The sequence below is a fragment of the Sinocyclocheilus anshuiensis genome, unplaced genomic scaffold (genome assembly GCF_001515605.1).
Source record: "Sinocyclocheilus anshuiensis isolate Anshui unplaced genomic scaffold, SAMN03320099.WGS_v1.1 scaffold229, whole genome shotgun sequence".
NCBI classification, from domain to species: domain Eukaryota; kingdom Metazoa; phylum Chordata; class Actinopteri; order Cypriniformes; family Cyprinidae; genus Sinocyclocheilus; species Sinocyclocheilus anshuiensis.
Genome location: NW_015537957.1, coordinates 1,044,962 through 1,061,752, shown reverse-complemented (window position 1 = coordinate 1,061,752; position 16,791 = coordinate 1,044,962). Strand labels below are relative to the sequence as shown.

Sequence of the window (16,791 nt, the reverse complement as noted above, 5' to 3'; positions counted from 1 at the left end):
ACCAGCAAACCCTAAAACAGACAACAGTTTACAGATGTTTTTCAGTGGCAGCAGAACTATGACTAAACTTTTGGGTGAAACTTGTTTACTTTTTTCTTACTTTTATTACTTGTGGGAAAACTTGAAACACTTTTAAATAAGTATAAAGAATGGCATTGGTTTTGTACATTTAATTTTTGTTTAACGTTATTAATAAAAATGTTGTTCAATTAGCATGTTTTTGTGTTTTGCTTTGGTACCGAAATTGGTACCGAGAACCGTGGATTGTCACTGGTATCGGTACCGAATACTGAAATTTTGGTACCGTAACAACACTAGTGCAAATGATAAGTTCCGTCATCTGTCATCGCGTTATAAGCGCAGAACCTGCGGGAATGTGTAGAATTATTATTAATAGCCACAATCCTGCGCCTGAAATTCAAGTCCTGCTTGACTTAATGCTATCTATCAGATTATGCTACCAGCAAATCATCAGAACACCGGCAGAACAACAACAATGTGCTACATGTTTCTTTTCCCCTCATTTTTTCCAATTGACGAAAATCCATCGTAGCAACGGAAAACTTTCATCCCAGAGTAGTATTATGTACATCATACTGCACCACATTAATGTATTTCTGATAATTTATTTAAGCTAACCCGAATTTATATTTTGACGGGTTGCCATGAGGAACTTGTTTCTGTAGGTCTATGTAAATGATATGAAGATAGTAATATATTTCTGATAATTTCATTAAGCTAACCCGAATTTATATTTTGACGGGTTGCCATGAGGAACTTGATTCTGTAGGTCTATGTAAATGGTATGAAGATAGTTTTACTCCAATGAAACGGTCAAATGCTCATGAAATGACGCTTAGAGGGGTCAGCGCAGTTCTGGAGATGTTGTTCATGTATTTATGTCCTCATGTAGTGAAGACAGAAGCTGAAATCACCGCGAGCGTCGCACACTTTGTATGTGTAGAAAACAAAACTGCTCGTCTGTATTATAATACACATACTATACTATAAATAGTATTTTTGTGGCTTAATATTTACAGATACTAATCCATATTGCGACTCTATTTAAGTGTACTGACCTACTTTTGATTAATTCATCCAAACTTTGACAAATTCCGTGACATTCCGCGTCATACAGTAAATTCCATTTATATGACTGGATTCCGCGATTCCGTCCGCGTTTTCCGCATCGCGGAAATCATAGATAATATTGAGGTGTTTTGCAACTTCAGTGCAACGTTAGTGGATTGGGATCTATTGCAATTTAAGCAACGTTTGCTGCTGCCTTACCTCTGAGAGACAACTGATGATGTGTGATCACCGAAGCAGCTCCAGTTAGCAAGTGCTTTTGGAGTGAGAGTGAATTCGCATTGATTGGTCGGACTCGTGACTCCCAACAAATCAGATGAGCGGTGGGCGGAGACTGCTTTAGGCCACAGAGTGGTGAGTTCTGACAGGCTGCATCAGAGCCAAATAGCGCGTTTCAAAATTAAGTTATTTTATCGGCGAATCGGTTTTGAAAATGACCGATACCGATAATCATAAAAATGCTTAATATCGGCGCCGATAATCGGTCGACCCCTAGTTCAAAGACCACTAGATGGAGCACAAAGAGATGCTTGTTACTATTTTTAACTTGCCATGCTGTCTTTATGAACACTTATGATGCCAGACTCTGGGGGGTGAAAGGGCTAGATGTGACGCAATGACCTAAGAATTTAGATGACTGTAGCACCGATGCTTTAAAGGGGCTGAATTTAAGAACTCAAGGTTTTAACATGCTGACAGTTTCATCCCCTTTTAAGCTGTCTGAAAAATATCTGGGAAGAATAGACTAGTCGAGTATCAGAGATTTTTCTACAGTCTAAAAATCTTCCAGCCGTGACTCCCACTCATGTGTCCACATCCTGTCTGCTTGCACATGTAGCCTCATAAATCAGCAATTTGAAGATATGCTGGACAAATCCCTCAGTGATAGGAGCAGATCTGACCTAGCCCTTGACCGTTGGATCAGTCATGTGCTCTGGGGCTTGATGAAGTGATTTTTGGGTCTGTACACACAGACACGCAGCTGTTTTTGAACTTCATCAGACAGCTAAAACACGAGCCGTGCTGTTTCCTCTTTGAAAAAACAGACGCGCAACCGCTGTTCTTCAGTCTGCTGAGGATTATGCAAACCGTTTTTCTTCTCACAAAACCAGTCCCCGTGGACAAGCCGCGATATGATTCTTGCAGTCGTGCTGCGTTTTTAAAAGATTGACGTCAGCCTCCACCCACGACATGTGCGTGCCTGAATCTCTGTGTGTGTGTGTTTCTTTTTTTCTCTCTGGCTGTATGTGAGGGGAGTGTGTTTGAGAAAGGCAGAGGCAGGAAGTCTCTCTGTGTTTGTTTTTATTTTGAGAGCAGCCATTACATAATGCAGCTGGTGACCATATATGGGCAAATGGGCGGAGCAAAGACAAGAGCAGGCTCTGATTGGATCAGAAGCGTGCATGTGTGTGTGTGTGTGTGTGTGTGTGTGTGTTGGTCTGTGAGTGTGTGTATGATACAGATGCAGTCAACAATGAAGTCATTTATAAACACATGGGACCCGTTTCCTGAGGGCTGCAGATGTACGTGTTTATGAGTCACTTCCGTTTTGTTCTCCACACAAAATAAATAAACAATATATACACTTTTTTTATCTTAAGTAGACCGTTTGCTTTAATGAGTTCTTTTCCTTCTGAAGGAATAATTTGAATATTTTTCATATTAAGTCATCAAAATACACATTTTACAAATAATTTATAATACATTTTCCTGAGAATTACAAAATATCATTCTTTTTTGCTAAATTGGGTGAGTTATTTAGGTTTAGTAGTTATTTGATGAATGCCAGTTATTAATGTTTATCTGAATTTTCATTAAGAAGAACATTCATAAGAACAGTTCTTGATCTAAAATGTAGTTTTTCATAGTATTTCTGTTTAATAATTCCAGTAAATGACCATTGTTAATTTTTTAATGCAAAATTAATCTGAACATACAACATAAGACATACAATACAGTTTAATAGTTAGATTAACGTTAAATAAACAAAGATTTATTAATAAGGCATTTACATAATGACTGTTTCTTGTCAAAATTACAACATGGTGTGAATGCAAAACGTTCGAAGAGGTAGTTGGATACATTAAAACTACTAAAAGAAACTAGCTAACAACGTGAACATTGAAGTCTGACTTTAGAATTATGTAAATATTGAAATGATGCTAATGGATATGTTTGGTCTAGTCCTGTCACAATGTTCTAAATTGAAGTTTTCAAAAGTTCTAAATAGAACAGAGACAATATATGCATCGTTACTTGCCATTTCTTTGTATTTATTCATTAATTTACTTGTAATTTCTGAGTGAAAATTGTTTTAAAGTAAATCCCACACCATTTTTTTTCCAGAGTTAGAAGTCTGTAGTCAGATCAGCTTTGGCAGTAGGGCCCAAAGTCACGAGTCTGGACCTGTCTTCCTGTAGAGGAATCTGCTGAACTAGGCTGCCCCCTTTTCTCGGCAGCGCCGGGCCTGTTATTGGCACACGTCTGCTTTGGGCGCCATAGAAAGTCCCGCAGGCCTCAAACCGGTCCTCTGAGCTCCTGGCTGGGTGCACACTGTTTTGACTGTCCTTGAAAAGAGAGTCTCATAGCAAAACACTCCACCCTCCTCCGGCCTGCGCAGTTTAAACAATTTGCTGAAGCCTGTAAACATTCATGCTGTTCGTCAGCTCAAATCATATATTTACTGCACTGTAACAACAATACAAGCTGCACGTTACTGCTTTTACTGAGAATTGGCCCAGTTAACTTCCATTTGTGACATTATCGCTTAACTTGTATTGAATCTGGAACATTCCTTTATTATCTGCGATCTCTGTCAAGACTATTTTAAACATCATAACTTATTACAGATTGCTTGAGGTGCTTAGGTACTCTTAGAGTATTTAAACTACTGATAAAAGGTGTGTTACCATGTTGGTTTTACCATAGTCTCGCATAGCCAGACCTTCAGACTGACGGCTGAAGGTCTGGAATCCATGGCAGCTTTTATTGGCCAAGGCCCGCCCATGAGGCCGTTTGACCGACATGTCAAACAACCAATCAGTTTGTTTCGTTTCAGCATCACGTTTCGGGGCGTGGAAATGTTGCCACAATAACAGACCGGTGTGTAAAACTCTCGGACGTATTTTAAAGATTCTATGCCGCGAACTTTAAATATTTCACATACTTTTGAAAATCCAGCGTTTAGTTGATCCTGATAAGCGCTCGTTGTCACAGTTGTAAACACGACGGCTTTCTTCTTTCGTGAGGGGGTTTGGCGTCACGGCATCTTTGTTTTTCAGGCCGAACCTTATAGAACGCGACACACAAGTCTCCGGAAATCCTGTATAATTCAATCAATCCGATGACGACTTCGAAACTCCTGAAGTGTTTCCACTTTTGTGTGCCGTATGCATCAGACGTTCAGCCAACGGTCCGTGGGCGTGACGTCTGAGGCTGAGACTAGTTTTATCATAATTGTCCGATTCTAACTTGTAAAAAGCATTCACGTCTTCATAGAATCCATAATTACAACTTGCAAACTCTCAATTTTCTCAGAGTTCAGACTTGAAACATTCAAAATGTTTTCAGAAGTAAAATATAGTAGGTTATAATATAAAATGGATTTTAATGTAAATTAAATAGTATATTAAAATGAGTGTTATAATATTTAGTAACATATTTTATTGTTACTTGAAAAAAATTTCTTTCAAATAAAATAAAAATATTTTTTATTTCATCTAGTTGCCAAGACAACATTTCTTGATACTAAAATAAACTAAAACTGAAATAAAAATTAATAAAAACTGTACCGACAACTTATATGAATGACAAAAACATACAACAAAATGACTAAACCTTCAACCAAAATGAAACTTAAAATTGAAAATATAAAAAAATAAAAGTCCACACCACAACTATAACGATAAAGGCACAGAGAAAAGATACCGTTGGAATCACTTTCAGAACGATTTTTTCCAGCTGATGAACGATACAACGATACATTGACAGCCAATCAGAATCAATCCTGCTATCACAAGCTCGATAATTTAAAGCGACAGACGCACGTGCGCTTAGAATAAACAAACGATATCGTTTGCTGGTGTGGACGCTAATATCGTTATCTTTATAGTTATCTTTCTTGGTGTGAACGAGGCTTAACACAGAGTTAGATATCCTGCTAAAAAAGCTAAACAATCTTTATTTATGTAACTTTATTTGGAAGGCATTTGCATAACAACTGAAACTTGCTAAATTGTGTTTTCGTCTATCGATTACTCAACTGTTTTTGTAATTGTAATAAATTCTTTAGTTCAGCACCACTATTTGTGGGGAAAATAGCTCATGACAGGAAAGAACTACACTGTTTTGAAAATGGCTAATATGCTAATTTACTTAGCGGTGTTATTACCTTTTAACAAGTAATGAGGTATACATTGAGTGATTGTGAAAATGGCCAGTGGATTCAAAAATATGTAGCTTCAGATCTGTAGAGGAGTGTAGTTCAGCTGTGTTTTTCCAGACAGTGTTTGATTAGCAGGGTTGATGTAAACACTGAGGAGGGTGAAGACCTTTGAGTGTTTATATCCACACTGAAGCTGCTGTCTGGATGACCTACTTAACAGACGGATGTGTGTTTGTCCCTTTGACCGGCATCAGAGCTGCTCCACCGAAATAAAACTTAATAAACTTCTCTGCTGACAAACCCTTCCTGCTCTTATATCAGTCACCTGATCTCAGCGTGTTTGTGTGTGTGTGTGTGTGTGTGTGTGTGTGGTGGTTATTAAAGGCGCAGTTATCAGGAGCTGAAACTGCTGTCAGTTATGTGGCCTACTTTTCCTTAATAACACATGGATGGCAGAGAGGGGCTGAGAGCTCCTGTGCAAACAAATCTCACGCTTTATGGGAATCATGGGACTGATGCTCAGCACAGTGCTGTTCAGTCTGTTGTGCAGCCAGCACATCCTTTTGAGTCCCATAATGCCTCATCTGTAGCTGACATATGCATCTGTGCGTGATATAATTATAAACCTCACATGGGACATATGCTATGAGGCTACTATTATAGTATGTCGTTCACATATTGTAATGTAACACAAACTGCCCTTTTCAGACCACTTGTGGAAAACTTCATTTTCATTGTGTAGAGGTTGTCCAGTCAGTCATAAAAGCGATTAAAGTACAGCAGGAATCCATCCTGTTTATTATTAAGGGTCAGAGGCTGAGATGCCATGTGAAACAAGATTGTTTTTTGGTGCAAGTAACCTTGACTAACATAAGACATATTCTGCCCTTACATGGGTCAGTGATGTGACTTATCTGTTAATTTTATTCAAATATAATTCATACGTGTGATCACCTCGAATACACCTTTTCTACAATGTGCATGCGTTAATTTCTCTATTAAAATTCATTTTGACGTTTCAATTAAAATTGATAATGATTCTGCTGTCCTGAAATAACAGAGAAAAGCCCTATTAAAAAAATTATTCTTCAAAAGATGTTGTTTGGCATAACCTTTTATTAGTTTTTCTTAGAAATAACATTTTCTATTTAAGGCAAATAAGGAACTACATTGTTTGGTGGAAGAATACTGTTTTTATTTATATCATTACTCTTTATTTGCTCTGTTTTATTTTGTGAAACCTTACTACGTATATGGAATAACCGTTTTATAAAAGCAATAAGCCCCGTGAAGCCGTGGTTTACAGTGAATTTATAACAGCTAAGGGGGTTTTAGGCACTCTGCTTCACATCGTACCGAACAACGCCCCTTAGCTGTTATAAATTCATTGTAAACCAAGGCTTCACGGGGCTTAATGCTTTAATAAGGCTAGATTAACCTGAAGACGCATAATCCAAGTCATATTTTAACAAAACTGCTTATTAATATTTGGACAGATGTTTATCCACCAAGTCAAAGTCATGTGGTGTGACGAGCATGCATTAAAAAACATAAACCTAAAAAACAGGGAAAGATACAGACCTTTATGACTGTGTTTGAAGGTCAGTAAGTTTCTTAAAATATCAGATTTTTTTTTATTATTATCAGGTCAAGGTTAGTTTAGGTTGTAAAATATCACGTGGTGCAAATCCCTAAAAATAATTATATTTATACATTCATAATATTTGTTATAAAAAGCATTTATTTATTTATTTATTGACAGTATGGTGTACGGAAAATGTTATTACTTTTTATTTGTTGATTATCATATGACATTTTTAGTTATTAAATTAAAACATTACTTGAAAATAGTGTAAAAGTTTTAAAACCATACGAAACCAATATAGCAGTATATACCATATGAATACAGAGTAGTCCCATTATTTTGAATTTTATTTTATTTTGGTATTGTCCCTTTTAATTTTTATAGTTGTAGTAATTTTCTGTGTTTTTTAAATTAATTATACATATATATATATATATATATATATATATATATATATATGTATATATGTTTTTTTTATCTGTGTTTATCTATTGTTATCTAACCAACATGGGATCAGATAAACTGAGCTGTTTTTTTGTGTTTTTGTTTGTGCTCAGATGTGCACTCCACGCAACACTCCCGCCACGCCGCCCAACTTCCCCGACGCCATCACTATGTTCTCCAAGCTGCGGACGTCTGAATGCACAGGCGGCAGCGGAGCCGGCGCTTCGGCCCAGGTGTCTATGGCGTGTTCTCCTCCTCCCCACGCCTCCGCACAGGGATTCGGCTCCTTCTGGGCCTCCTCACCCCCCAATCACCAGCCCGTCTGGCTGCCGCCGTCCTCTCCCACAGGCCACCACGTGCTCCATCACCACCACCATCACATGCACCAGCCGCCCACGTGGCCGCCCGTCTCCCAGCCCCCCCGCCGCCCACGTGGCCGCCCGGCTCCCAGCCCGCCAACGGCCAGCAGACGCCCGTCATGTCAGCTCTGCACGGCCAGAGATGAAACTCTGCGGCGGGGGAGACGCGGGGAGGGCCGGAGGTGTAAATTGGGGTGAGGATACACGGTTTAACGGGGCGGGAATATACTCACTGAGACTTTGGATGGCCAAGGGGGAAAGACGTGGTACTCTTTCTTTCAGTTTTCTAAAGATGAACAATCTCTCTTCTTTCGAAGATTTCGTTTTGATCGTTTACCTATTGTCGATTTCATTTCTGTCCAAACCTGGGAAGAACCACTATGAGAAAAAAAAAATTATGGAAGTCATTAAGAGGTGTTAGAGTCCCAAAGAAGCCTCTTATGTTTCGCTATCCAACAGCGAAAGAAAGCCACGGAGTCGTCGGAGGACGATCAGGGCGAATGTGTGCGTGTGAATCTTCGTTCGTTCACCGTATTCGGACTCTCTCCTCCTCTGTAGCGCTGTGTCGGCAACAAGCACTCGCAATAAAACGGCTGACAAACAATAAGACTGAATCACATATCATGGTGGTCGTGTCGTTCTGCATCCCAGGAAGCATCAGGAGGACGTTTCTGTAGAACTAGTGTCTATTGAGTTCTTAACAGAGGCTGTTATGAGATGATTAATTACCTCTTATTTGTTCGAAATGCACAATTTCAAGTGCGTCGAGTTGAATTTATTCAGAATCAACAAAAACTATTGGTCCAGATATAAATGGAAAAAATCAGGAAGAGTTTGCAATAATCCTGGTCAGAAAGTTCATTCTTGTTTGGTAAATTCGCAACTTTTAGCATGTATGCGGTTAAATCAGGAAAGCTTGTTGTGTTTAAACTAAAATCGTCATTGAGGAATACAGACTCGAGTTCAAAGAAGTGTTTTGTGTTTGTTTTTTTTCCCACCCCCAAGAACTAAAAATGCTAGCAGACTCTTGTAAAGATCTGAGCGGTCTGATATTTGGAGGTCCAGCACAGCCGGCGTAGTAAAGCTCAGCTCCACCTACCTCAGCTCCAGCTGTGGCCTGATCCTACCTCCGGCGGCTGAATGGGCTCTCCGTGTGAGCTGCTGCGACCGAGGGCTCAAATACCTCACGCTCTCTGCCGAACGCGCCGTGTGAAAGCGATGAGACATCTCCGTGGACGAGGACTGATCTGGTGTCACATATTGGCATTTGTGTTGTACTGATTGTAATGTAATCGAGCGGGAAGGCTGACCCTAGATCAGGACATTGATTGGCAGTGGTTTTCTGAGATGACGGGTTTCTTTAGTTTCGCATGATGTCACCTTCCCTTCATTCGTTCATCTTAGACAATCACTTTTGCCGTCTTGAGGTTTGAATTCGTGGTTTAGTATGGACCTCAGTCAGGCTGGACGCCATATTTAATGTGAAGCGACTGAAAACGAGGCTGTGATGAGATAAATGTACAGTTTTTTTCAACATCGTTCTGTTACATCGGTCGTTTAGTTGATTAAACATGAAATGTGCCTTAAAATAATTTTTTTTTTTTTTGGGTCAAAAATAACTGTGTATTATTCATAGCAATTTAGCAGTATTTCATACATTTACATTTCAGTTTAAGTAAGAATGGATTAATGAACTATGCACACAGGAATTTGTTATGCTTTTTTCAAACTGTAGATTCACAAAAAATCACTGCGTGAACACTTAATTCAATTTCAGTTTATGTGAGAATGGATTTATGAATGATGTACAAAAGGAGCTTGTTCAGCTTGTTTCGCGCAAAGTAAATTATTAATTAAAGCAATCTTTCGTATTTCAACATTAATTTGATAGGGCAGTTTATGCAGGAACAGATTTATGAATGATGATGATCACTTGTTTCATAAATAAGGCAAATTTATTGCGGTGAATTAAGTAGTCGCAAATTTTGCCAAGAATTGATTTGTGAACCATTTACACATTCTTAGTTAAATTGTCATTATATAGATAACTAAAAAACAAGCAAAACCAATTTGTGTTCAGAAATCCATTCTCTGTTAAATCAACGCTATCTCACGACCAATTCGTTTGTATTTTACACGGTGGCATATTCGTATGAATTTGTACGACCTAATTCGTAAGGTTTTGTATGATTTCTGTAAGGGGTAGGGGTGGTCATTCATACAAAATCCGACAAATTTGCCACCTCGTAAAATATGTACGATTTTTCACAAAACGTACAAATTTATACGAGTGAGATTGTATGCATTCGTACGAATTAGCCACCTAGTAAAATATGTACGAATTGGCGTGAGATAAAGTTGGTTAAATTGTATTGATGAACGTAAATGCAAAGAAAACAATTGTGAACTTTTTACTATTTAAACTGTTCAATTTACGAACTATTTACCCAAATTCATCCTGCTTGTGTTTAAGTTCACTATTATGATTTAAACGTGACCGAATTTACAAACTATTTGTACATTCTCAAATACATCGTTGCGTTCAATTTAAGCACACACAGAAATAATTTGCGAATGTCTTACAAAACCATTCTTTCGTAAATTGTCATGTAACTTAAACACAAGCAGAACGAATTTGTGTGCATAATTTGTAAGTCAATTCTGTTAAATTGTACCATTTTGTTTTGCGAACTATTTACCCAAATTCATTCCAAGTTCATTTAATCGTGACTGAATTTACAAACTTTTTGTACGTTCTCTGATAAATCAGTGCGTTCAGTTTAAGCGCATACAGAATGAATTTGCAAATGTTCATAAAACCAAGCTTGTATAAATGTTCGTGACAAAATACATCCGTTTACGTAACGACGTTCACTGAATAAATTCACAGCTTCCTTCAGTTGTACCAACCTAAATATGGTGTCTAATTCTAACTCGGGTCCATTTTAAGCATTAGCCATTTTGATTTAATCATAGACGGCTACGTGATAGATCAGCTTCTGTGTTTTGGCCCAGAAAATGCATGTGAAATGCGAAAAGTACTCTTGGTTTTGGAAAACGCCACTAGAACGATAATGGCAGATATTTGTTTGGTCTTCCGCCACATCTGGTGGCTGTTGTTTGCCGTGTAGAAAGAAACCTAGCATGTTGGTCTCCAAAGGTTGACAGTAAGTGTTTTGTAGCCATCTGGGCAGTAGGTCATTCCTGCCAAGACAATTTATGTTGAAGTGGTGCAAGAGACGAGAGTCTGAAGTCAAACGGCGGTGGCTCTGATGTCAGTGTCTGGAGTTTGTCTGACCAGTGCCTTGTGATTTTTGAAGTGTCTCCATTTAATTCAGCTGTCGCTCGGTTGGATTCCCATAGCAACCGGGCCAGTACTCTCAAATGTCATTCTCTGGAGCGCTGAAAGGCACAGGCATTGACTGTTTGAACAGTTGCGCTGCCGTAGATCTCAGACCGTCGTGATTCAGTTCTTCGGGGACATGTTTGTTTAGACTGCGGCTGTGATGATCAACATACGCCGTGAGTCATCGAGAGGCAGGAAGACTGACCAGTTCCTTCATCAAGAAAACAAATTAGTTAGCGAACAACTTTTTGTATCGATTTCCCTCCTGTACTGTTTGTTCTTTTCCCTTGTTGAGATTTGTATTTATATGTCTGACAAAAAAGCTAAGATCTGAAACCATTTTGGAGGTCATTGTGTTTTTATTAAGGTCATAATAAATGATTTAATGACTAGTGTGGTTTGTGTTATTTGTCTTTAACGTGTAACAACTAAGTGTGGATTTCTTGCATGCTACTGCAACCCATTTCCGATAATAACAATTTTGTTTTGTAACTGTCTAGGTATGTTAACACACTCAAGCTGCTCGCTCAACAATCGCACGATTACGTGACTGAAACTGGGACATCATTACACAACTTCACATGCTAGCAAGTGTTGATGCAAGCATAATGTCAGCCAAACATGACACCGTTACGAACACTTGCGACTTTCTTCTGAAGAACATAAGAGCAGATGTTTCGAAGAATGTTCACGCTGCTCTTTTCCATACAGTGAAAGTGAGCTCTGAAAAGGGAAATTACATTCGTAAAAGTAATGTTGCATAAAATTCACGTTTTTAAGTCAGTGTGACAGTTTGGATCCATGAATGATGTACACACGAACAGATTTCTAACAAACGTTCATAAATCCATCATTTTGTAGTTTGTCACATTGAATTGAATTTGTGTACATTTGCGCACATTTGAGTTGTTTACACATTCTTGGTTAAATTGTCATATCTGTGTAACTTCAGCACAAGACTTTTGTACATGGTACAATTTAACAGAGAATGGATTTACAAACCATTGAACTTAAACAAAAAAAGAACAAGTTTGGTTTAATAAGCAATTTATCCAAATTCATTCTGCTCTCACATTCTTGGTTAAATTTTCCGATTTTAAGCACGAGCAGAAGGAAATTGTAAATGTTCATAAAACCCTCATACATTATGGTTTGTGAGGACAAGAAATAAGAATGGTAGTACAAACAATATTTTACCAAAATTTGGTAATGTGCATCCAATCAAAGTAAATGCGGATTGGGTCTTTGAAAAGGGGGGAAAATTACACAAAAGTAAATGAGATTTGAGCGATATGCTGTGGACGACTTTCGACTTATGACTTCAGAAGACTTTTATGATGGTTTATTTTATATTATTTATTGTGGTTGACAGTGCCCAGTATCCGCAACACATTCACTTTGTATAACACAAAACATTTTGGATATTTTGCACTTAGTATCTTTGTTAAATTAAATATATTATTTCTTTTCCATGAAAGAAGCGATTTTGGATTGGAATTACATTGGGAGAAATAATGGCAAGATTGTCATTTCTGCATAAAAATATCAATTTTTGCATTTACATTTACATACATTACAGTCCTTTACAAAATAGTACCATGGTGTATATAATATCACCATTATTTGATTTGTACCATATATTACCATTTTACATCAGAATAATACCATTGCTCATTAATTACAATATTTTTTAAATTACTTTGTCAACCATATGTGATTATTTTATTTTTTTTCCCCCGATTAAACCCTGTGTCAGTAATTTGGAAATGACGTCTATGATGCGCTACAGGAAGTGTGTGGTCTGCACATGGTAAAATTGTACACTGAGTACCTTTGTATCTGTGACCTCAGATTGTTCTAAAAACAAAATCCAAATTGGAAACGGGGTGACAATGAAGCTAAAAGCACAAGGTCATGAAATGAGTCATTAGTCGCTCCAAACAAACCTTAAAACATCAGCATTTACATCACTTTAACGCAAGACCTCAATTATGCTTATGATGGGTGTTTAGTAAATTGACGTTATACATGTGTAAGATTCAGTGCGATAGCTCACTGTAATGACGACCATGGTGTTATCACCAGTGCTGTTATAGAAACACTATATTGCCAAAAGTATTAGGACACCTTCTAATGAACAGGTTTGACTACTTTAGTAATTTTTCAGTACAAATCTTACAATGAATTGTGTGTTTCTATTCTAACACAACAATGCCTCTGTGTATAAGACAAGGTTCAAAAAGGAAATACACTTTTGGCAATATAGTGTATTTCCAACCAGGGCTGGACTGGGACAAAAAATCGGCCCAGGCATTTTTGGTCCAGGCGGCCCACCACCATATATATATATATACAGCATCACTCACCGCAGCGCAAGCCTGTTCTTGATAAATCTGCTGTGAAAACGTGGGAAAAGCCGACGAGGAAGAAGTTGGGGTGAAGCGATCTTTATATAGGCGGAGCAGAATACTTCATCACTCCGTCTATAGCGCATTGTGATTGGATGGTTTACGCTGTCTATACAGGAGACAATCCAATGGGCCACTGGCTGCTCGCTGTCCCTGCGTGATGGTCCTTGGCAAAAAAAGAAAACATTTAGTCGGCCCCTTAAGTGCGTTGGCCCACCGGGAAACTGCCCGGTATGCCCGATTACCAATCCAGCCCCGTTTCCAACACTGCTGCATCAGTGGGACAGATTATCACCATTAATACTTCAACTGAATAATACATCTGACAGATATAATTGCTGTTTATTAAAGCAGTAGCTGTATGTTGTAAGAGGTAGGTTTGAGGTGAAACAGACATGAATCTATACCAGATACTTTGTACTGGTTGGAACTGATTGAAAAAATGTTCACCAACAAGTACTGGGTCAAATTCATCAGATCAACACTGTGAGAGAGTTTAGAATGTAAAAGGGAATTAATACTCACATTGGATGACAAACAATGTTTTGCATATTTAATATGACTGACGCTTGTGCAAAAAACATTTATTAAATCTTATATAGATATTCTCAATGTTACAGAGGAACCTTCTGTTTCACCTATATAGCTTGTGTCACGCACTGCTGTAAACATTTCATTCAGACAATGGGGCGGCTCCTATTGGAGGATCTCTAGAGTGATGTCACCGGCTCATCTTCTGATTGGTTGAGCTCTTTATGGAGCTCCAGTGCTTCTTTCGGCTCTGTGGTGCTGTCATGGAATGAGGTCTGGAGCGGGACGTCCTGGGACAGACAGTCCATAGAGGACAGGGGCCGATCTTTCATCGAGGTGCTGGACGCTGTGAGAGTGGGGGGTGGGGGTCAGAGTTCAAAGGTTAAAGAGCATTCAAGTGTGAGTTACGATCACAACTGCATCACGTACAACTCGTGAACTGACAAACATGTGAGGCATCTGTCAGACGCTTACATAATGACTTAAAAACATCTCCTTTAAAGGGCCTTGTAAAAAAGAACTTAAGTGTACTTAGCTGTATTAAATGTGCACATGTAGTGCAGATACAATCTAATTTTATCTTAAAATGCAACTTAAAATCTTATATCTTTTAAAAACTGTATTTGCAGATTATATCAAATAACTGAAATAAAAGACCACCTAAGTGTACTTAAAGAGAGACACTTTCATGACTGCTTTTCAATTTGCTTAAGTCACAGTGAAGTTGACTTCTTGTTAAGGGTTTGTTCAAAGCACCAACCCTAAAAACAAGAGACAGTTTAGCAACCTTAGCAAACAGCACTGATCATTTCACACACGCTAACTCGGGAGCCGGCCAGAAAAACAGCCTGTCTTTGTTTACCACGGACTATTTTGACTTCTCTATTCGCTCAGGCATGGATAAGATATACACACAGGTCGTAATCTGATGAGCCTCAACTTGGACATAGCCAGGGTATTTAAAGTTCAAAGGTCAAGAACAGCACCTCAGTGTTAGCAGCTCTTGAACACCGTTAGCCTTGTAGCTAAAATAGGTCAAAAGCCAGTGTTTATTTACAGCCAACTTTAACTGCTTTATTCTCATCTGCTGTGAGTGTGTTTAAGGTCAGCTCCTCATAACCCACCTGAGTGGCTGCGGTGAGTCTTGGCACTCTGTGGCCTTGCAGGACTCCCACGGCCAGCGTCCACTCCACTGGACCTCTGGGACTGTGAGCGGCTGACCTTGTCTTTGCTCTTCCAGTTGCCTGCAAGAGCATCAACAATTCAAATGGCAGACATAAGAACATTGACAGCAATTCATTCACTACATGGCACAAGCTGATTGGCCTCTGCTGATTCTGCAGTCAGTGAGCTGCTTGCTCAACATTTAAATAGTCTGGTTCAGAGTTCACTGTAAGCTGGCCCTGCAGCACATTATAGAGTTCCTCTGAAACCCTCCACCTCCCCCAGCACCACCTGTCTAAATCTGCCACAGGATTTATATATGCAGGGGTGAACATACATTTTTTTAGTCTGAGAGCACCTGGTGATTTTGTTTAGTGCTCACACTGCACGTAGTGTGACCTATTACACTAATTAGTGCTGTCAATTGATTAAAAAAATTAACGAATTAATCGCACATTTTCCTGAAACCAATCGCGATTATTCGAGATTAATCCCACCTAACATTAAAGTTTTTAAATATACTTTAATATTGCAATAATTTCACATTTAATCTTCAAATTAATGTAGAAACAACAGTATATTTTAATATTTGTTTAATGGCATCTTTTTTTATGACTGAAGGCGAGTCATTTGGGACAGGGCCTATCACTGATACCAATACTACTGATGTCTCTAGGAAATTGGTCTTTTTCCCCCCTAATATTTAATCACTGACTAAACGTAATGTTGTACTTTAAAACGTAGACTTTAAAACATAACTTCTAATTTAAGTAAACTTAAACCAATCTTCACATAAACCCATTGTAATAAATGTCATATTTGCCTGTGCCCTTCAGCAAGTACGAAATATACAGAAATTAAATAAAGTTATTATCAAACACTTACTTCTAAATTAAATATAGATGAATCCTTAAAGCTCCAAAAGTTATTGATTTCCTCTTTTCTCTTTTGTTCTTTGTTTAACAGTCATGACAGCAGTTGGGTTATTAGGTTATTTGGCTGCTATTACTTTAAGAGCTGCCGCTGCTGAACGTGACGCGGATCGGACACGCATGCTCGTAGTGTTTCATTCGCGCTTAAATATGAAATGATACAGGCTACAGCGCACGCCTCTGTATTTGTACGTGCAATTGAAGAGCACACACTACGAGCACAGTATAACGGCTGACAGTACAGGAAAATTTGTTTTTACTGGCATATGGCCTGACAACATCTGGAAAACTGGAAAAATGTATCGCTTGCATTTACGTGCTAATTTTGACAGCACTAAAAATAATTAAAAATAGTAATAGTAGTATTATTGCACTTAGATGATAAACGAAATAGTAAAGTGTGATAATACTATCATATTTTAAAATAAAAAGTGAGTATTAAATAAAAATACAATTCTTATATAGTAGGCTTAATATATATACTGTATATATATATATATATATATATATATAGATAGATAGATAGATAGATAGATAGATAGATAGATA

General features: G+C 38.2%; 2 protein-coding genes across 2 annotated transcripts in view; one reads left to right on the top strand and one right to left on the bottom strand.

The window, feature by feature from the left end:
• ubald2 (UBA-like domain containing 2) overlaps positions 1-11,599 on the top strand; it is a 21,370-nt gene extending 9,771 nt beyond the window's left edge. Inside the window, exons 3-4 of the mRNA XM_016456835.1 lie at positions 7,616-7,911; positions 7,947-11,599. Coding sequence (XP_016312321.1) covers positions 7,616-7,911; positions 7,947-8,007 — 357 coding nt within the window. The 3' untranslated portion in view covers positions 8,008-11,599. The remainder of the gene's footprint in view (positions 1-7,615; positions 7,912-7,946) is intronic.
• Positions 11,600-13,899: 2,300 nt separating this feature from the next.
• LOC107666018 (uncharacterized protein C16orf96 homolog) overlaps positions 13,900-16,791 on the bottom strand; it is a 20,209-nt gene continuing 17,317 nt past the window's right edge. The window contains exons 12-13 of the mRNA XM_016457110.1: positions 15,271-15,390; positions 13,900-14,492 (exon numbers count right to left, since the gene is read on the bottom strand). Of these exons, the coding sequence (XP_016312596.1) occupies positions 14,326-14,492; positions 15,271-15,390 (287 nt within the window). The 3' untranslated portion in view covers positions 13,900-14,325. The remainder of the gene's footprint in view (positions 14,493-15,270; positions 15,391-16,791) is intronic.